Below are 21472 nucleotides of genomic sequence, written 5' to 3'. Positions count from 1 at the left end.
ATACAGGTGCTGCAAAGTTCATACAAGTTACCAACCAATGCATCCTTGGTAAAATGGGCGTATCAAGGACATTTCAGGGAATCTTAACTGTTCTTGGTGAAATGCCAACTTGTGTATTGGGACAGTACTTTGGCAACACGAGATGACGTTTCACAGGGACACAAGAACACAAGTCAATAGAAGAACACAGACTGAGAAACGCCCTCTGTGTTTCCCTTGTTTGTTGTCAGGTCATTATTTCTGTTTGGAGTGTCTGTGTGTAAAGTCTAAGCGTTTGGTCTCTGGGTTCTTGGTTGATAACTGTTTTGGACTTCATCTTCTTTTTGGATTTATTTGCCTGCTGTTTTTCTGGACACCTTTTTGTTAAATATTCAAGCTGTATTCTGCCTGCAGGCTCTGCACTTGGGTTCTACATTCTCTGAAGCTCTTGACAGTGTGTGTGTGTGTGTGTGTGTGTGTGTGTGTGTGTGTGTGTGTGTGTGTGTGTGTGTGTGTGTGTGTGTGTGTGTGTGTGTGTGTGTGTGTGTGTGTGTGTGTGTGTGTGTGTGTGTGTGTGTGTGTGTGTGTGTGTGTGTGTGTGTGTCCTGTAGGTGGCGTCAGTGTGTGTGTCCCGACAGTGTCTGTTGTTCCTGTATGTCCAAAGTCCAGAACATTTTTCATAAAAAATATAGTTTTTAATGTTTAACATCATTGAGATTTTCATGCAAAAAACATAAAATAAAACCATTCACTTTTTTTAAATAATTAATTAATTAAAATAATATATGTATATATACTAAAAATGATTAAGGGGGGGCCTCTAGCTCACCCAGTCAGCTAGTTGTTGGCTGAGTCCTGCAGCCACGCGGGTTCAAATCCGACCTGTTACTCTTTGCTGTGTGTGATTCCCCATCTCTCTCCCCCTTTCATGTCTATCCATTGTCACTTTCAAATAAAGGGGAAAAAGCCCCAAAAATAATTTGTAAAAAACTATTAAAATAAAGGGATATTGCATTACCAAATAAATACATAAATAAAATGTAATAAAATGTAATTTAAAAAGTGTGGTAAGTATGTCAGATAAAAACATAAAAATAAAACTAATAAAAGCTGTAAACATGTTTTAATGTGTGAATATGTTTGGTGGCGCTCTACTTGTAGTTCCTGCTGATGTCACCAGAGGGCACCATGATGTCACTCACCAGCTCAGAGATGAAAACCAACTGGGGACTTTGGGTTAGTTTTATTGTTCTTAATTTTGGAATTTCTCTCTAAAATAACAAATAATAACATTACCAATAATCAGTAACATTATAAATCATCATGTCGTTGTTTGTTAACAGTTAAAATAACTTTTAACTGAAGGTTAATTTCCTGTTCATCACTGCTGGTTGTTATAAAGAGTTACTGCTCCTCTGATCTCTGTTGTCACAGTGTTTCTGGTTCTACAGGATTCTTTCTGTCTCCTCCTCCTCCTCCTCCTCCTCCTCCTCCTCCTCCTCCTGATGAAGCTGAAACAGGTTGTTTGTGTTGCTGTCAGAGACAAAGGTTTCAGTCGACACACGATAAGATGTCTCGGTGTCCCAGAGGTCTTTCAGGTCCAGCTGCAGCGTGAGAAACCCTCCAATCAGAGCAGTCCAGTACGTAAGTCTTTCACTTTTTCATTTTCACATCGTGTTGAGTTCAGGGAGCAGAGAGTCTGTCTGTTTTCTCTCCACGTTAGTTATCTGCTCAGCCAGCTACTGGAACTTCACACTGTGCTATTAGTACTTTTACTGCAGTAACATGTCTGAATACTTGCTTTAATCTCAGAAGGAAAGCTTGTACTTGTTATTGTCCTCCATTTATCTGACAGTGTGTTACTCTGCACATTCACAGTTTACACACAAAGTATGAATCAGCAGTAAAACATGATGTAATGTTCCAGAGAATCAGCTCTCTCACTGCTACTACTACATCAAGTACATTTAGTAACAGAGCAGGACGTTGGTCAGAGTATTATTTCAGTAATACTAATAGTCAGAGTACTTCTTCCACTGCGTCACTGAGTCTGTTTAACGATAAAGTTTGTTCATCACATTTTAAACATGTTGGAACTCAACATGTTGCATTCATGGGACAAAGGAAGAACAGACAATCACTGACAACAAAAAACACAGTTACACAGAGAGAAGAAACAAAGCTCTTATTGTGAAAATCTGCTTCCTGACAGGTGGAGCTGTGACTCATCAGGAAATAACTCACATGTGTTGTTCTCTGTCGACATTTTGGACTGTTTGAAGAAACTGTAAGTTGCTGTTTGATACTTTAACAACACGTTAGTCTTTGGTCTGGCTCTGTAATGTTAAATATAATGTTTCTACTTCACTTCTTATTTCCTGAGAAAGTTTGGATGAATCTTGTGTTGAATATAAATCTCCATGTTTTAACATGAACTACTACAGAGGAAGTTTTAAATCCTTTGCCAGGTGTTTCTACGTCTGTCTGTCCCAACCGTGAGGCTGCAGTCAGAAAACTTTACGGCTGTGTAGTTGAGATCTAAATGAAGGCTGAGTTTAAAGATGGGGGTGGGGGAGTCCAAGCCTTTCTCCTGCTGTCAGAAAACAAACCGTCGTCTCTGAGGAAGTGTTAAGGAAACTGTCAAATCTGACTCAAATGTATTAATTCATGCCCCTTCTTTAATCAGACTTAAGTTTACGAGAACACAAGGATTAATTTGAGACGAAGAGTTCAGTTATGCAAAGTTAACTGAGATCAACATAAAAGTTTTCTGTGCATCAGATGTCACGCGGAGTACTTTAAACCACTTCCTCAATGACTAACAGCTCTTTTGCAACAAGCTCATACACACATTTTGTTAATAAAATATTTCTACAATATGCACAAATTTAAGTTACAAAATGTTGTAGTGATAATCCACATTAACTAATCCACAGGACCACACGATAAAAGTTGGACTATTTACTATTAAACAAGAAAAAATACAACCGTGCAAAATCCACTTCCAAAAAATGATGCAGAGAACCAGAGAGAGAAGGTGAGAATGGTAAAGGGAATTGTTGTACGCCATATCGAAACATAAATGACTGCATTTAGGCTCCTGCTAACATCCTTATTTATTTGAATGAGCCCAGATCTGCTCTCTTTTAATTAAAGAACTCCTTAGTCGACTAACACTCAAACGATTTGATGGACTAATGGATGGTTGATTTAATGGACAGGTCTGTAAAACAGAGTTTCTCCTCAAAGACTCATGCTAAAGCTCCACTTTAAATCCTGTTTTTACATTCGATACACAGGACAGAAAGGTGAGATTGATTGTCATAATGGAGTCTTGTCTCCATTAGAGGACAGAAAGATGACATTAGTCCTGGACTCTTTCCAATGTTCCTGTTCTCCCAGAAGGATAATGAATGACAGAGCAGGATGAGCAGAGAGCAGAAATCATTCAGTGAAGAGCTTCAGACTTTATTTTCTGCCTGATAGCTTCTAGTTTTTCCAGCAGCTTCTGTTTCTGGAGATTAAAGAGTGTTCTTCCTCTCTTTCTAACAGGACCCATCAGAGACCAGACCCTGCTGAACCTCAACCTGAACCTAAACCTGTACCTGAACCTGAACCTGAACCCAGCTGTGTCCATGGAGCCTCCGCTACTTTAAAAAGAAGGGGACCAGACCTCGAGTGGTGAATAGAAAGGGAGGAGAGGCTAATTGAAATGGAGGAGAGAGGATTGATGGAGAGACTTGAATGGCCAGAGAGAATTATGATGGAAAGGTAAATTGAAATGTTAAGAAGAAGATTGAGGTGAGTTGTGAACATCCAGCAAACTGGAACAAGTCTCACTGGATGGAACTACGTCCCGTCTGGGTCATGTCAGTCTCATGCATGAAAGGAATTATTGGAGTTGATGAATGAAAATGAAATGAGAATATTTTTGCAAAATGATTTCCTGTCTCACTCAAAATATCTTTCTGTTTAGACAACAATTTTTTAAATGTTTTTATTCTCATTTCCAAATATATATTTATTGAGTTTTGGACATTATTGGTTGTTTTAATTAGGCCTATTGATTTTAAACAAACTTTACCTGACATCCATCTGACATCAGGAAAGTAAGTTATCCTGAACCTGAAGCCATATTGTTGAGATCCATAGATATAGTATTTTAGAAGTATTTCACATAGGCAAGTAGACTTATCAAAGAGATTTATCAAAAACCTACTTTTCAGGCAGCTTATTAAAGTAGAATCTTATATACATATTTAAATATACTAACCTAATTATATATTTTCTCAGTTATGATATGCAGGGAGTCTTTAACTAAACATGTGATCTTCAATAAATGTGTTTTTCTATCAGGACCAGACCAGAGTCTGCTGAACCTGAACCTGAACCCAGCTGTTTGTCCTTCAAGAGCAACCAGTCTAAATATGATATGATTAATTTTAAACCTGTTTCTGACAAAAAGTAAGTCGTTATTAGCATTCAGTTGTTAATAATTACATATATAGCCTGTTGTATTATTATATTTGGTATAAGGATCAGTTCTTATCAGTAGTATTCAATGCTGCTTCCTCTTTTTCTTTAGACTATCTGCTGATGGAAGGTAAGAATTAAAAACTGATGAAAATTACTAATATTTGAAATATAAAACAGTTGTTGTCTGTGTTAAGAGTTTTTCGATATGCACATTTATCTGTTTGATTTAGGATCCAGCATCAGAGACCAGAGTCTCCTGAACCTGAACCCAGCTGTTTGTCCTTCAAGAGCAACCAATCAAAGAATGATTGTATTGGTTTTAAACAAAGACATCCATCTGACAGAAAGTAAGTTATCAGTACCATATAATGAGATTCATAGATACAGTATTTTAGAAGTATTTCACATAGGCATCATTTCCGTCAGACACTAGATCGTATTAAGTTGCTCTGAGCTGTAAAATCACCTCTTCTTATTACTTGGTATTTAGGCCTTCATTAGTGACAGCTTAGACATGAAAGGGGAGGGGGGATGACATGCAGGAAAATGTTGCAGGTCAGAATCAAACCCATGACCTCCGCGTCAAGAACTGAGCCTCTATATATGGATGGCACTACCACTAGGCCACCAAGGCACCCATTTATTCACCATTTCTAAACACACGTCATCTGGGAGCTGACCGGGCAAAGAGAGCAGTCTTCCTCACTCAGACCAGTCTGCTGCTTCAGGAGTCCTTTAGGCCAACCATGTTGTAGCTCTTGTTTACAATGTTGTAATCAACAATTTAATGCCAGGGGAAACCATCTAATTAAATGTTGTAATCAAAACTTTGACATTTACCTTGTGTTTGCCTGTGTGGACAGACATGATGTGAGCTAATTCTTCCTGATTCCTTCACAGAGTGGACCAGGAGAGCTCAGAGGTTCCCAGTGGTCAGTCTGCCCAGCAGCATCAAACACACCTGGACTCCATATTTATGGTCTGTACATGTACAACAACTACTTTCACATCTATTCTGTTCACAATCATCTCCATGCTGCACTTTTCAGACCAGTGGATTATCAGGCTGTCCAACAAGTATCAGATGTTTCCTTCCATGATTTATGTTTGATTGTGTCATTCATATAATCTTCTGTTCCAGATGCTGGAGAATGACATTGTCCCTTTTGTGAAGAATGAACTGAAGAAGATCCAGAAGGTTCTGAGTCCAGATTACCCACAATGCTCAGAGAGGAAGGATGAGGATGAAGGGCAGATGAGGAGCAGCAGAGAGGACTTTCTGAAGATCACACTGCACTTCCTGAGGAAAATGAAGCAGGACGAGCTGGCTGACCGTCTGCAGAGCAGTAAGAGGATTTCTCTAAAGATTTAACTTGCTGGATGAATGGGACGTTTACTAATGTTTCCAGAGAAGGGTCAAAGTATGTTTCTGTTTCTTCATGAATCACTTACTGATCTTCTTTGTTGTGCATTCATTCAGGAAGTCATTCTGCAGTTTTTAAGCGTAAGCTGAAATCTAAACTAAATGAGAAGTTCCAGTGTGTGTTTGAGGGGATTGCTAAAGCAGGAAACCCAACCCTTCTGAATCAGATGTTCACAGAGATCTACATCACAAAGGGAGGGACTGCAGAGGTCAATGATGAACATGAGGTCAGACAGATTGAAACAGCATCCAGGAAACCAGACAGACCAGAAACAACAATCAGACGAGAAGACATCTTTAAAGCACCATCCGGAAGAGATGAACCAATCAGAACAGTGATGACAAAGGGAGTGGCTGGCATCGGGAAAACAGTCTTAACACAGAAGTTCACTCTGGACTGGGCTGAAGGCAAAGCCAACCAGGACATCCAGCTCACATTTCCATTCACCTTCAGAGAGCTGAATGTGCTGAAAGAGGAGAAGTACAGCTTGGTGGAACTTGTTCATTACTTCTTTAGTGAAACCAAAGACGCAGGAATCTGCAGGTTTGAAGAGTTCCAGGTTGTCTTCATCTTTGACGGTCTGGATGAGTGTCGACTTCCTCTGGACTTCCACAACACTAAAATCCTGACTGATGTTACAAAGTCAACTTCAGTGGGTGTGCTGCTGACAAACCTCATCAGGGGGAATCTGCTTCCCTCTGCTCGCCTCTGGATAACCACACGACCTGCAGCAGCCAATCAGATCCCTCCTGGGTGTGTTGACATGGTGACAGAGGTCAGAGGGTTCACTGACCCTCAGAAGGAGGAGTACTTCAGGAAGAGATTCAGAGATGAGGAGCAGGCCAACAGAATCATCTCCCACATCAAGACATCCCGAAGCCTCCACATTATGTGTCACATCCCAGTCTTCTGCTGGATCACTGCTACAGTTCTGGAGGACGTGTTGAAGACCAGTGAGGGAGGAGAGCTGCCCAAGACCCTGACTGAGATGTACATCCACTTCATGGTGGTTCAGTCCAAAGTGAAGAACATCAAGTATGATGGAGGAGCTGAGACTGATCCACACTGGAGTCCAGAGAGCAAGAAGATGATTAAGTCTCTGGGAAAACTGGCTTTTGAGCAGCTGCAAAAAGGCAACCTGATATTCTATGAATCAGACCTGACAGAGTGTGGCATCGATATCAGAGCAGCCTCAGTGTACTCAGGAGTGTTCACACAGATCTTTAAAGAGGAGAGAGGACTGTACCAGAACCAGGACAAGGTGTTCTGCTTCGTCCATCTGAGTGTTCAGGAGTTTCTTGCTGCTCTTCATGTCCATCTGGCATTCACCAACTCTGGATTCAACCTGCTGTCAGGAAAACAAACAAGATCAACACAGTTCTACCAGAGTGCTGTGGATGAGGCCTTACAGAGTCCAAATGGACACCTGGACTTGTTCCTCCGCTTCCTCCTTGGGCTTTCTCTGCAGACAAATCAGAATCTCCTACGAGGTCTGATGACACAGCCAGGAAGTACCTCAGAGACAAATCAGGAAACAGTGGAGTACATCAAGAAGAAGATCAGTGAGAATCTGTCTGCAGAGAGAAGCATCAATTTGTTCCACTGTCTGAATGAACTGAATGATCGTTCTCTAGTGGAGGAGATCCAACAGTCCCTGAGATCAGGAAGTCTCTCCACAGATAAACTGTCTCCTGCTCAGTGGTCAGCTCTGGTCTTCATCTTACTGTCATCAGAAGATCTGGACATGTTTGACCTGAAGAAATATTCTGATTCAGAGGAGGCTCTTCTGAGGCTGCTGCCAGTGGTGAAAGCCTCCAAAAAAGCTCTGTAAGTGGGATTTATTCATCATTAAATACTCTGATATCTTTCAATAAGAGTTAAATATAAATAACATCTTTCTTCCTGTTGTCTCTCCAGACTGAGTGACTGTAACCTGTCAGAGAGAAGCTGTGAAGTTCTGTCCTCAGTTCTCAGCTCCCAGTCCTCTAGTCTGAGAGAGCTGGACCTGAATAAAAACAACCTGCAGGATTCAGGAGGGAAGCTGATCTCTGATGGACTGAAGAGTCCACACTGCACACTGGAGACTCTCAGGTCAGATCAAGTTACTGTTTGTCTTTAATTTGAGATATTTCTATAAACTTTAAGCTTACAGCAGCCCATCTCCTGTCAGAACTACTTCAGGAAAATCTTTGAATGTCTCCAAAGTATTTTGTTTTTATTCATAATCACACATCATTAAGCATGAAATATGAACTGTGGCTGAGTTCTAGAAATCTTTTATATTTTGATATAATGTGACTTTGCTTCCTGATTCAGTCTTGATTAGTTATCTACAACTTGTTAAGAATAAATCAGAAAGGATTCAAACTGAAAAGGGATTTAATATACTAAATATACCAAAGGTCTAGACTTAATATTTAAACACAAATGTTACTTCTTTCCTTCCTATTGTCTCTCCAGACTGAGTGGCTGTAATCTGTCAGAGAGAAGCTGTGAAGCTCTGTCTTCAGTTCTCAGCTCCCAGTCCTCTAGTCTGAGAGAGCTGGACCTGAGTAACAACAACCTGCAGGATTCAGGAGGGAAGCTGATCTCTGATGGACTGAAGAGTCCACACTGCACACTGGAGACTCTCAGGTCAGATCAAGTTACTGTTTGTCTCTAATTTGAGATATTTCTATAAACTTTAAGCTTACAGCAGCCCATCTCCTGTCAGAACTACTTTAGGAAAATCTTTGAATGTCTCCAAAGTATTTTGTTTTTATTCATAATCACACTGCACACTGGAGACTCTCAGGTCAGGATTCATTAACCCATTCAGCCGATGACCATTTAAACTCTGATTAACTTTAGTTGATAAACAGCTGACGTGTAGCTTTGTGTCTGCTGATAAGATCAAACTTTGGCAGGAGTTATTAGACTCAGAGAATTACTTTACATGAAGGTTTTTTCATTGTTTACTTTTGTTGTTAAATAATTAAATACCACAGATGATTTTAAAGGTGTATTGTAAATCTGGACCAAAATGTACCTGGACAAGAAACAAACAGACTTAGACTTAGAAAACGTTAATGGCCCCAAGAGGCAATTTGTTGTACAGTATGGGCATATTGACAAATAACCACAACACAAACATTGAAACAGACATCTACAGCATTATTTATCTAACACATACATACACACATGAATAAATACAATACAATAAAAAGGAGTATGTTGCACTTCCCTAAAAGGCCTAATGTCATAAATAAATGAAACTACTGCACAGTACTTCACATATATTCCTCCAGTCATACCCCTCCCCACGTCTTATTTAATTGGGTTATTGCCATGGGAATGAATGAGTGTTTAGCTCGGTTGGTTCTGATTTTAGGGTGTCTATATCTACGACTAGAAGGGAGCAGCTTGGACTCCACTGAAATTGGATGGGTTGTATCCATGCAAACCTTGTTGGCCTTCTGTGCCAATCTGGTCAGATGTAGTTGTTACAAGTCTACCTGTTGCTGACCCTCTTCCTCAGTTTATTTCTATGGGTGATTTTTGAATGTCCATACAATAGGAGAGAATACTCTGGATATGTATTCTCTCCTATTGTATTGTATGCTGGTAACATAAAACAAACACATTGCTTTACGTGTTGACAGAGGGTTCCTGTGTGTTGTTCTGTGTATTTGCAGTCTGTCAGGCTGTCTGATCTCAGAGGAAGGCTGTTCTTCTCTGGTCTCAGCTCTGAGCTCCAACCCCTCCCATCTGAGAGAGCTGGACCTGAGCAACAATCATCCAGGAGACTCAGGAGTGAAGCTACTGTCAACAGGACTTAAGAATCCACTTTGGAGACTGGACACTCTCAGGTACAAACACTGATGAACAAAAATTAGACTTTTGTGTAGGAAGTTTTAAAGGAGAACATCTCCAGGAACTAAAATGATAACTCCCTTTTGTTAATAATTGATGTAGTTTGGACACATCTCTGTATGTTAAAGGAACTGGAAGGTTTAGCCTAGCTTAGCACAAAGCAATGTGCTTTCTATGCTGTGAGAAGAGTGTGTGGATGAAACGGTATACTCTTTTGGCAGAGTAGTTAGCTAGCTGTTTAAAATGTCAGTTGCTGGTGTTGCATGGCTCACGTGATCGATCAGAGACGTACACTGATGCCTGGACCAATTATTGTACAAAGTTCCACTTTTGCTGGGAGAGTACCGACTCTAAGTTTTAAAAAGTCCCTCAAAACGCTTTTTCTTAGTCTCTGCGGTGCAAACACAATATATATGTGTGTGTGTGAGAGTGATGTAATGTTGATGTTTCTCTACAGAGAAAGGTCCACTGTTGCATCACATTCTTGCTCTTGGGGGAATTGTTGGGTTTGTGCCTTTGTGTGTGCGTGGTGATACGTGTGTTATTTGTATTTTTGATTGCTTTGTTGTCACCGTATGACTAAATATGACCGGTTGCAATGTAGACGATGTAACAAAATATCGTGCAGCCCTAACGTTATTCAGCACGGTAAGGTCCTTGTGTCATGGTGAGGTTATTCAAAGGGGATTTAATAGCTGTAGGATAGTACTGAAGGCCCAGGTGTAAAATACATGGCCCGCCACGCTGCTATCGCTGAACCCACAGATCTAGCATGTTGTTTGTATCATATGTGTTTACATGGACATGAATATTCCAGTTATTAAGATTATCCTGTTTTTGATCATATTCAGGATATCATGTTTGGGCTACATGGCACACAGAGAAATCCGGTTATTCACATCTCCGTACATGCTCACCATCAGCTCTCTCTAGCTCTCTATCTCTCTCTCTGTCTCTTTCTCTGTCTCTCTCTCTCTGTCTCTCTTTTTCTTTTTCTGTTTCCCTCTTTCTCTCTCTCTCTCTGTCTCTTCTTTCGCTCTCTTTCTCTTTCTCTGTTTCTCTCTCTCTCGTTCTATCTCTCTCTCTGTTTCTCTTTGTCTGTTTCTCTCTCTCTCTTTCTATCTCTCTTTCTCTGTTTCTCTCTCTCTCTCTCTCTCTCTCTCTGAGCGATGCGTGAGTGTGTGTGCAGAGTGAGTCTACGGAGTGTGTGAGTTTCTATCTTTGTTTTTCTGTTTATTTGGGGTTTTGTTTATGTTTATTTGGTTGTGTGGTTGTTAGTTATTAGTTGGTGGAGGGTTTTGTATGTGTTTATTTGGTTGTGTGGTGGTTAGTTATTAGTTGGTGGAGGGTTTTGTTCGGGTAGTTTGATTGTCAGCCGGGTATCATGCCTGTGGTTGGCGGCCATGCGGTGCTGGAGAAGCTAACACGCCGACATGCGGTGAGGATTTCCCCGCATGTCGGCTGTTCAGTGGAGGAGGCCAGCCAGAGCCGGATTAACCATTAGGTCAACTAGTCACTAGGGGCACAGGACATCTAAGGGACCCTCGGCTCCATCAAATTGTTAGATTATATTTTATTTATTTATTTATTATAAACGCAGTCCTCACTTTCCTAATTATATGCAGATTTTTGCAACCCGTTCCATCAAAATATTATGTTAAATCATTTAAAAAACAGTGTCTATAGCTTCCTGCATAGCGAGCGAGGAGAGAACGAGCTGTCACACACGGTGGTAAAGTTGTTTTTATATTGGCCATCTAGTGAGCTCAGAAAGTAAAGACACTGGTTCACGAAGCTTCATTTGACCATCACTACTCGAATATCCAACGTCCAATATAAAACCAACTTTACCACGTTCTTTCACAGCGAGTCTGCTGCAGTGTGGTGGCGCTGCATCCCGGCAAAGTCTGGAGCGACTGAGCTGCACCCCGAGCCTCTGAAAGTGATGTCAGTTTCCCCAGGGGAAGTTTAAACACATATTTAATATAAAATGTAATTTGTAATGAATGTAATGTTTGGTAAATACAAATCAGCATCAACAACAGCGCGTCTATTACGTTCAATCAAAATTCAAATCGCTCCCTCGTGATTTGTAGAGCTCTCAGCCCTTTGATTAGTTTTGATATTAGTAAAAGCAACAGCATAATACTAAATATTATAAACTGCCTTGTTTGAATTCATAACGTTTATAGAGGGTGGCCGTTTCGGTGGCGTTACGTTACACCACACTACACAGTGCTTGCTGAGACCGATCATTTTTATTCAAATTCTGAGTAGTGCAAGGAGAAGGCAGTAAACTGGAGAGACCAGACAGGTCAGAGCAGGAGAAGACCACAGAAGGAGATGCAGAAATAAGTGAAAGAGAAGAGGGAACGGAAGAATTGACTGTGAGGGAGGAAGAGGAGGCTGCAGATTCAGCGAGAGGGACAGAGGCAGAGAGTGCTCAGGAGGATGAAGATTGACAGGGATGAAGAGGCCAGTTGTAAGGCCCATTTGTTAAAATAAAATAATACGAATATATAGTAGTGCATCAACATATAATGTTAATATAATTGATTGTGAAACAATAAACATAATCTTGACTTTGAACTCCATGCAACAGTGTAGCCAATGGTTGACTTTTACTCCATACACACTGATTGTCTGCTTCATGATGATGATGTGATAATTTCCAATTTTGCATTTGAGAAATAATCTCTGGATTTAAGTTAAAGCTTCCCTAGCTGTCTGCTTTATTTCACTGTTACAGTCAAAAGATAATTGATTGGCTACATATTGCAACATTTAATAATTACTCTGTAGCCACCAAGTTCTGTGATACATTCATTGTATAAAGTTATGTTAAAGGGGTGATAGAATGCAAAACTGATTTTACCTTGTCATAGTTGAATAATGACAGTTTAGTGGGTAACTAGGACATACATAGAACCTCTAAATCCCATTGACACCTCTTTCCTCTGCAAATCTCACAATTTGAAACTGCCTCTGAAAACAGGCAAATCTCAACGAGCCGCCTAGTTGACGTCAACTCGGTGGCTCCTCCTCCTTTGGCTCTAGTCTCTCTCTTTGCCACGCCCCAACATTTACATAGGCTACACAACTGATCTGAGATCAGTTAGTCTTCTGAATCTAGGTCGGGCAGATCTCAGAATTGTATACATTGTTCGTCTGCTATTTTACCATTAAATTCACTTCTGAGACTTTTTTCTGCGAGAAATCAACTATATAGAGGTCAAATAAGGGCCGTTTTACAAAAATGGATGTCTAATTGCAAATTTTGTCCAACTGTGTGTCGGAGTTCAGCGGCCGGTGCTGCCTGTGTTGCTGCCCCGCCGCCCAGCCTGCCTTCCTTCACAGACCCCGGCCTGCTGTGAGGTAGATGGAGCTCCGTCACGGCTGGCAGCCCACGGCACTCCATACCGGCTCATGTTCACCGTTTTGTTGGTCAATGGACTACCAAACGCTGCTGCCCTGACAGAGCTCCAGGGCATGCAGCTCCCCTCTTCCTGCTAAATACCCGGTGTGTGTGAGTGAGAGTGCAGTCAGCGAGCTTGTTACACCAGCAATCTCTTACCGCAGGTTCCAGTTAATCCAGTTAATAAAGTGTTAGCTAAGCTTTGTACTTCAAAAGAAGTTGAAGTAATAATAATAGTGATAACATAAAGTAATAATTAAATCTACACAGCTCTATTAAGAAGGAAATATCTCCCCATTCCTCTTCTCTTTTTAGTAAGAGATATTGTAAATGAGGGAAAAAAAGTGATTTAATGTGACATTATACTGTAAATATACTATGGTTATGCCGAAAGTGTAGCTAGCTAGCTAGCCGCAATCGTTTCCCATTGTATTGAATGGGACACATAGCTGCTAGCTGCTCCTCAACAAGACCCCTTGCGTTCATAAAAATGCCTTAAATTGCAATCCGAAATCGGACAAGTGTGGGGAACCTGTAATATACATGCCGTGACGAAATTCAAACTGTAAATATATTATAGTTATGCCAGCAGCCAGCCGCGGAGCCCCGGTAGTGCAGTAATCCACAAATGGTGACTTAGCCCTGGGTATGGAGACCAGCAGGCTGACGCTTTCTCCTCAGACTGGGTGGAGCTCCTAAAGTCTGACACGTTTGCAATTAGACATCAATTTTCATAAAATGGCCCATATTTGAGATTTATATAGTTGATTTCTCGCTTTAAAAAGTCTCAGAAGTGAATTTCGTAACAAAACATTGCAGTGTCTGGAATATGAAATTCTGTTGCTTCTCTAATGTGAGACAGAGAGGGAGAGAGACAGAGAGAGAGATTGAGGGAGAGAGGGAGAGAGAGAGAGGGAGAGAGGGAGAGAGGGAGAGAGAGAGAGGGAGATAGGGAGAGGGGGAGAGGGAGAGAGTGAGGGAGAGAGAGAAAAAAGGGGGGAGAGGGAGAGGGGAGAGAGAGGGAGTGGAGGGGAGAGAGGGAGAGGGAGAGAGAGGGAGGGAGAAGGGGAGAGTAGGGGAGAGAGGGAGAAGGAGAGGGGGGGAGAGAGAGAGGAGAGGGAGAGAGAGATAGGGGAGAGGGGAGAGAGTGAGAGGCATGATGGCGCCGGCGTGGCTGGTTCGCCGTTTGGCTCTCCTGGCTGTTGCAAGTTTTATACTGTTTTTATTGAATAACATCAGGACCACTGACTCTCTACGGACGTATGATCGTATAGAGCTTCTAAATATTAAAGTGTTGGTGGATTTGTCCTCTCCGTGAACCATCACCTTATCGTGGTGGAGAGGTTTGTGTGTCTCTATGAACCTGAGGGCTGTGTGTCTGGAGCTGTGTGCTCCTGGTAGGGTCTCCCAAGGCAAAGTGGTCTCAGGTGAGGGGCCAGACAAAGAATGGTTCAAAAACCCCAATGAAAAAGCTAGGCAGAGATGGAGTGACCCTGCCTGGAGGAAGCCCGGGGCCCCCGTCTGGAGCCAGGCCCAGTTTTCCTGGCCCAGCAGTCTTGGTTCTGGAACCATACTCCTGGATAGGGGTTGGACTCTTTTCTTCTCCGGAGTTGCCCAGGGTGTGAGGCGCTGGGCGGGTGTGGGGATACTCACAAGCCCCTGGCTGAGCGCCGCTGTGTTGGAGTTTACCCCGGTGGGCGAGAGGGTCGCCTCCCCACGCCTGCGGGTTGTGGGGGAAAACTCTGACTGTTGTTTGTGCATATGCACCAAACAGGAGTTCGGAGTATTCGGCCTTCTTGGAGACCTTGACTGGAGTCCTGCATGGGGCTCCAGTGGGGGACTCCATTGTTCTGCTGGGGGACTTCAACGCACACATGGGCAATGATGGAGACACCTGGAGAGGCGTGATTGGGAGGAACGGCCTCCCTGATCTAAACCAGAGTGGTTGTTTGTTGTTGGACTTCTGTGCTAGTCATGGATTGTCTATAACGAACACCATGTTCGAACATAGGGATGCTCATAAGTGTACCTGGTACCAGAGCACCCTAAGCCGAAGGTCAATGATCGATTTCATAATCGTTTCATCTGATCTGAGGCCGTATGTTTTGGACCCTCGGGTGAAGAGACGGGCAGAGCTGTCAACCGATCACCATCTGGTGGTGAGTTGGGTCAGGGGTGGGGAAGACTCTTGACAGACCTGGTAAGCCCAAACGTGTAGTGCGGGTAAATTGGGAACGTCTGGAGGAGGCCCCTGTCCGACAGACTTTCAACTCACACCTCCGGGCGGAGCTTTTCGTGCATCCCTGTGGAGGCTGGGGCATTGAACCCGAGTGGACAATGTTCAAAGTTTCCATTGCTGAAGCTGCGGCGAGGAGCTGTGGTCTTAGGGTCTTAGGTCCCTCAAGGGGCGGTAACCCACGAACACCGTGGTGGACACCGGTGGTCAGGGAAGCCGTCCGACTGAAGAAGGAGTCTTTCCGGGATATGTTATCCCGGAGGACTCGGAGGCAGTTGCAGGGTACCGAAGGGCCGAAGGGCTGCAGCCTCTGCCGTGAAAGAGGCAAAGCAGTGGGTGTGGGAGAAGTTTGGAGAAGACATGGAGAAGGACTTTCGGTCTGCACCAAAGTGCTTCTGGAAAACTGTTCGCCACCTCAGGAGGGGGAAGGGGAACCATCCAAGCTGTGTACAGAAAGGATGGGACACTGTTGACCTCAACTGAGGAGGTAATAGGGGCGGTGGAAGGAGCACTTTGAGGAACTCCTGAATCCGACTAATCGCCCCCTCTATGTTAAAGGCAAAGCTGGAGGATAATGGGGGATTGTCGCCGATTTCCCAGGCGGAAGTCACTGATGTAGTCAAACAACTACACAGTGGCAAAGCCCCGGGGATTGATGAGATCCGTCCCAGAAATGCTCAAGGCTCTGGGTGTGGAGGGGCTGTCCTGGTTGACACGCCTCTTCAACATTGCGTGGAAGTCTGGGACGGTGCCAAAGGAGTGGCAGACTGGGGTGGTGGTTCCCCTTTTAAAAAAAGGGGGACCAGAGGGTGTGTGCCAATTATAGGGGTATCACACTTCTCAGCCTCCCTGGTAAAGTCTACTCCAAGGCGCTGGAAAGGAGGGTTCGGCCGATAGTCGAACCTCGGGTTGAGGAGGAACAATGCGGATTCCGTCCTGGTCGTGGAACAACGGACCAGCTCTTCACTCTCGCAAGGATCCTGGAGGGAGCCTGGGAGTATGCCCAACCGGTCTACATGTGTTTTGTGGATTTGGAGAAGGCGTATGACCGGGTCACCCGGGAGATACTGTGGGAGGTGCTGCGCGAGTATGGGGTGAGGGGGTCTCTACTCAGGGCCATCCAATCTCTGTATGACCAAAGTGAGAGCTGTGTCCGGGTTCTCGGTAGTAAGTCGGACTCGTTTCAGGTGAGGGTTGGCCTCCGCCAGGGCTGCGCTTTGTCACCAATCCTGTTTGTAATATTTATGGACAGGATATCGAGGCGTAGTCGGGGTGGGGAGGGGTTGCAGTTTGGTGGGCTGGGGATCTCATCGCTGCTCTTTGCAGATGATGTGGTCCTGATGGCATCATCGGCCTGCGACCTTTAGCACTCACTGGATCGGTTCGCAACCGAGTGTGAAGCGGTTGGGATGAGGATCAGCACCTCTAAATCTGAGGCCATGGTTCTCAGCAGGAAACCGATGGAATGCCTTCTCCAGGTAGGGAATGAGTCCTTACCCCAAGTGAAGGAGTTCAAGTACCTTGGGGTTTTGTTCGCGAGTGAGGGGACAATGGAGCGGGAGATTGGTCGGAGAATCGGGCGCAGCGGGTGCGGTATTGCATTCAATCTATCGCACCGTTGTGACGAAAAGAGAGCTTAGCCAGAAGGCAAAGCTCTCGATCTACCGGTCAGTTTTCGTTCCTACCCTCACCTATGGTCATGAAGGCTGGGTCATGACCGAAAGAACGAGATCCAGGGTACAAGCGGCTGAAATGGGTTTCCTCAGGAGGGTGGCTGGCGTCTCCCTTAGAGATAGGGTGAAGAAGAATCAAAGATAGTACAGAAGAAGAAGATGAAAAGAGGTCTCACTCTGTAGCTAAAACAGAAACCAGGTGAAAAGAGGATCTGCAGCAGTGAGAGAGAGCTGTGCAGTACAACAAAAAGATGGTGTTTTTTGAAAATTAAACCATGTAAACCTATTCTGGTACAACCTTAAAATACAGTTATGAACCTGAAAATGAGCATAATATGGGCGCTTTAAGCCCGACACCTCCTTGTGTTTTTCTTCTTCTTTTGCTGCTCATGTGCAAGCAAACAGTAGCTCCGCTGCCTCTGATACAGAGCCATTAACAAATGTTTTTTTGTCCACCTGTTCTGAGGTTCTGGACACTGTAGCTCCAATAAGAGCATTTCGCCCTAGACCAAAGCCATGGAAATGTGCCACGCGCGCAGCCAGGCAAGAGTGTAGTAAGGCAGAGCGCCGGTGGAAAAAGGATGGGCTGCAGGTGTCTTATCAGATTTTACAGGACAGCTGGAGAAACTATCAAAAAATTGTCAAGATTAAACAAATACAATATTTTTCAGAAATAGTTTCTCAAAATTTCTACAATCCACGTGTTCTTTTTAAAATCATTGGGTCTGTGTTTAACCCTCCACAATCCACTTCTATTGAATCTTCACCTGATACTTGTGAAAACGTTTTGGTCTTTTTTAACAGGAAAGTTGCAGATATTAGAGCCAATATATTGCCCCAATCTTTGAACCTTTCTGTAAACATGCATTGTTCAGCTACTTTTTGTCAGTTTGAGCCAGTTTCAATGCTATTTCTTACAAAGATTATCAATCAAATGAAATCCTCCACATCCCCTATGGACCCTGTCCCTACACACTTTTTTAAGGATGTACAGTATGGGAAACGATTGGCTCTCATGTTGAGGAAATTACAAATAGTAGCCTATCTTCTGGAGTTGTGCCTGCATTTTGTAAAAAAGCAGTAATTGAGCTACTGATTAAGAAAGCAGGACTTGAGTCCGCAAATGTTGCAAATTATCGTACTATTTCAAAGCTTCCTTTTTTATCGAAAATTTTGGGAAAATGTGTATTTGTGCAGCTGCAGTCTTTTCTGGAGGCACATGGCATCTTAGATACTTTTCAGTCAGGTTTTAAAGTATTTCATAGCACATAGTCGGCACTTTTAAAGGTTTTTAATGACCTATTTTTAATGACAGATTCTGGTGATTCAGCCATTTTAGTGCATTTAGACCTCATTGCAGCTTTCGACACAGTTGACCACAAAATTCTTTTATCTCGTTTGGAAAACTGTGTGAGAGTCAGGGGGACTGCCCTAAAGTGGTTTGAGTCATATCTTTCAGGGAGATGCTTTTTTGTTAAAATGGGGGACTCTACTTCATCAACTGTGCCTTTGAACTGTGGGGTCCCCCAGGGATCAATTCTTGGTCCTATACTTTTTGCATTGTACCTTCTCCCACTAGGAACAGTTTTTAAAAAGCATGGCATCTCATATCATCTTTATGCTGATAACTGTCAAATTTATATGCCAATCAGAAAACATGAGGGAAGCCCCCTGACACCCCTACTTGACTGTTTAAATGACGTCAAAGAGTGGTTGGCCCAACATTTTTTTAAACTAAATGAGATTAAAACTGAGATTATGCAGTTTGGCCCCACTAATCCCATGATAGATTTGGGCCCCCTAAATGTCTCTGTGCATCCTGTGGTAACTAACCTTGGGGTAAAAATAGACAGTGATTTTAAATTTAATAAACAAATAAATGCAATAGTGAAATCTAGTTTCTATCATCTTCGCCTTTTAGCCAAAGTTAAACCGTTTTTGTCTTTTAGCAGTTTTGAACAAGCTATACATGCTTTTATTTCTTCTTGTTTGGACTATTGTAATGCACTTTATATTGGTATAAATCAAAACGCACTCTCACGCTTAAAGTTAGTCCAAAACTCTGCAGCCCAACTTTTTAGGAACCAAAAAGCGTGCGCATATAACTCCAATTCTTGCCTCATTGCATTGGCTCCCTGTTAGTTTTATTATTGATTTCAAGAATTTATTGTTTGTTTTTAAAGCTGTGAATGGACTGGCCCCAACATATATTTTGGACCTCATCCAAATTTATACGCCAGCGCGGACACTGAGGTCAGAGGGCCAGCTCCAGCTTGTGGTCCCCAAGTCAAGACTTAAGACTCGGGGGGACAGGGCCTTTTCTGTGGTTGGACCTAAACTCTGGAATGTCCTGCCCCTCCATGTCCGAATTCCCCCTACAGTTGAGTGTTTTAAGGCACGTCTAAAGACACACTTTTGTTCTTTGGCTTTTAATTCTGTGTGAGTTATGTGGTCCACTGTGGTGTTTATTCTTTCTTTTATTCTTTCTATATTTTCTATATTTTTTATGAATTGTTTGTATGTTCTGAGTCTTCTGTGCAGCACTTTGGGAACTTTGTGTTTGTAAAATGTGCTATAGAAATAAAGTGGATTGGATTGGATTGGATTGGAGGGAGAGAGAAAGGGAGAGAGGGAGGAGGGGAGAGGGAGAGAGGGAGGAGGGGAGACGGAGAGAGAGAGAGATGGGGAGAGAGAGAGGGAGAGAGAGAAGGGGAGAGAGAGAGAGGAGGGGAGACGGAGAGAGAGGGGGAGAGAGAGAGAGAGAGGAGGGGAGAGAGAGAGGGGGGGGAGAGAGAGAGAGGAGAGGAGAGAGACAAGAGCGGGAGAGAGACATCAGATGAAGCTGTGTGTGTGAGAGTGATGTAATGCCCCCCTCCTCCTTTCAGGGTGGAGCCTGCTGGAGTCAGATGGTTGACACCAGGTCTATGGAGGTGTAAGTGTGTTTTTAATTTCATTCATCAAACTGTGACATCACTCATTCAACCCTCTGATGTCATCATCAGAGTGCTGATTGGTTAATAACTGCAGCTGTGTTGTGTCTCCTTCTCTCCGTCAGATTCCTGTGAACTCAGACTGGACACAAACACAGTGAACAGAAAACTCAAACTGTCTGACAACAACAGGAAGGTGACACGTGTGAAGAAGGAGCAGCCATATCCTGATCATCCAGAGAGGTTTGAGTCCTACAATCAGCTTCTGTGTAGAGATGGTCTGACTGGTCGCTGTTACTGGGAGGTTGAGACGAGAGGAGGAGGGGTTTATATATCAGTGAGTTACAGAGGAATCAGGAGGAGAGGAGGAAGTGATGACTGTTTGTTCGGATATAATGATCAGTCCTGGTGTCTGAACTGCTCTGATGGTCGTTACTCTGTCTGTCACAATAAGAGAGAAACATCCATCTCCTCCTCCTCTGTCTCTGGTAGAGTAGCAGTGTATGTGGACTGTCCTGCTGGATCTCTGTCCTTCTACACAGTCTCCTCTGACTCACTGATCCACCTCCACACCTTCAACACCACATTCACTCAGCCTCTTTATCCTGGGTTTGGGTTCTGGTCTCGTGGTGACTCAGTGTATCTGTGTCCTCTGTAGGACGGAGAGTCTCCTCCTGTTTCTCACTGCTGATCAGTTGAGTCTGTACAGGATCACACTTAAAGAAATATTTCAGGTTATTGTTATAAACTAGAATGTCGTTGACTTGTGTCATGTTTAGTTTTGAGTTCTATCTCTTTTTACAATAAAAACATAAAGTTACTGTGATGTGTTTGTGGTCTTTCTGTTTAACTTTTAAAGTTAGTGAACTCAGGATGGGAGGGGGGGCCGGGGGGTTCTCTACGTGTTTGCTGTTTAGGATCTTTTGGTAATTATTGTAGTGTTACGTCTAATAACAGGAAGAAAAATACAGGAAGTAAAGTGGATGAGACAAGACAGAAAACCAGACTATCAAAATAAAACAGGAACCAGAAATAATCACCAATGAACAAGAGTACACAATACAAACAAGAATACACAGTTAAAACTGGATTAACAGAAACACACAACAAACAGGGGAATAAGGAACAGAATATACAAAGCCAGAGAATATACAAAAACAAGAAACTCGCAAAACAGCCAACAGGAACGTCCATAACCATCACAATTAAAATTTGTTGACATATTTCTTTGGTTATGAATGTATTTGTGTAGTTTATAATTATTTATATACTACATATATAAAAATATATTATATTGACATACAAATTATAGGCCAATAGCTTTAACTTCTCACTTAGATAAGTTAATGGAAAGGTTGGTGAATGGAAGGCTAATCCACTTTATTGAAGAAAGGGGATTGATGGCTAGCTATCAGAGTGGCTTTAGAAAGGGGGGAAGTACTATTGATTCAGTCATATGTCTTGAGGATGAAATACGCAAAGCACAG

General features: G+C 42.9%; 1 protein-coding gene across 1 annotated transcript; it reads left to right on the top strand.

Annotated features, from left to right (window-relative positions):
- The first annotated feature begins 1550 nt into the window (after positions 1-1550).
- Positions 1551-20811, top strand: LOC114572705 (NACHT, LRR and PYD domains-containing protein 4C). The gene is made up of 13 exons (XM_028604431.1): positions 1551-1623; positions 2192-2266; positions 3532-3750; positions 4336-4443; positions 4565-4582; positions 4686-4802; positions 5356-5434; positions 5597-5801; positions 5951-7706; positions 8340-8513; positions 9554-9727; positions 19941-19987; positions 20111-20811. Exons 3-13 carry the CDS (start codon positions 3692-3694, stop codon positions 20641-20643), a joined length of 3270 nt encoding a protein of 1089 aa, XP_028460232.1. The 5' UTR covers positions 1551-1623; positions 2192-2266; positions 3532-3691; the 3' UTR covers positions 20644-20811.
- The last annotated feature ends 661 nt before the right edge of the window (positions 20812-21472 follow it).

The sequence above is a fragment of the Perca flavescens genome, chromosome 18 (genome assembly GCF_004354835.1).
Source record: "Perca flavescens isolate YP-PL-M2 chromosome 18, PFLA_1.0, whole genome shotgun sequence".
Lineage (NCBI taxonomy): Eukaryota > Metazoa > Chordata > Actinopteri > Perciformes > Percidae > Perca > Perca flavescens.
This window is presented reverse-complemented; position numbering and strand designations above follow the sequence as displayed.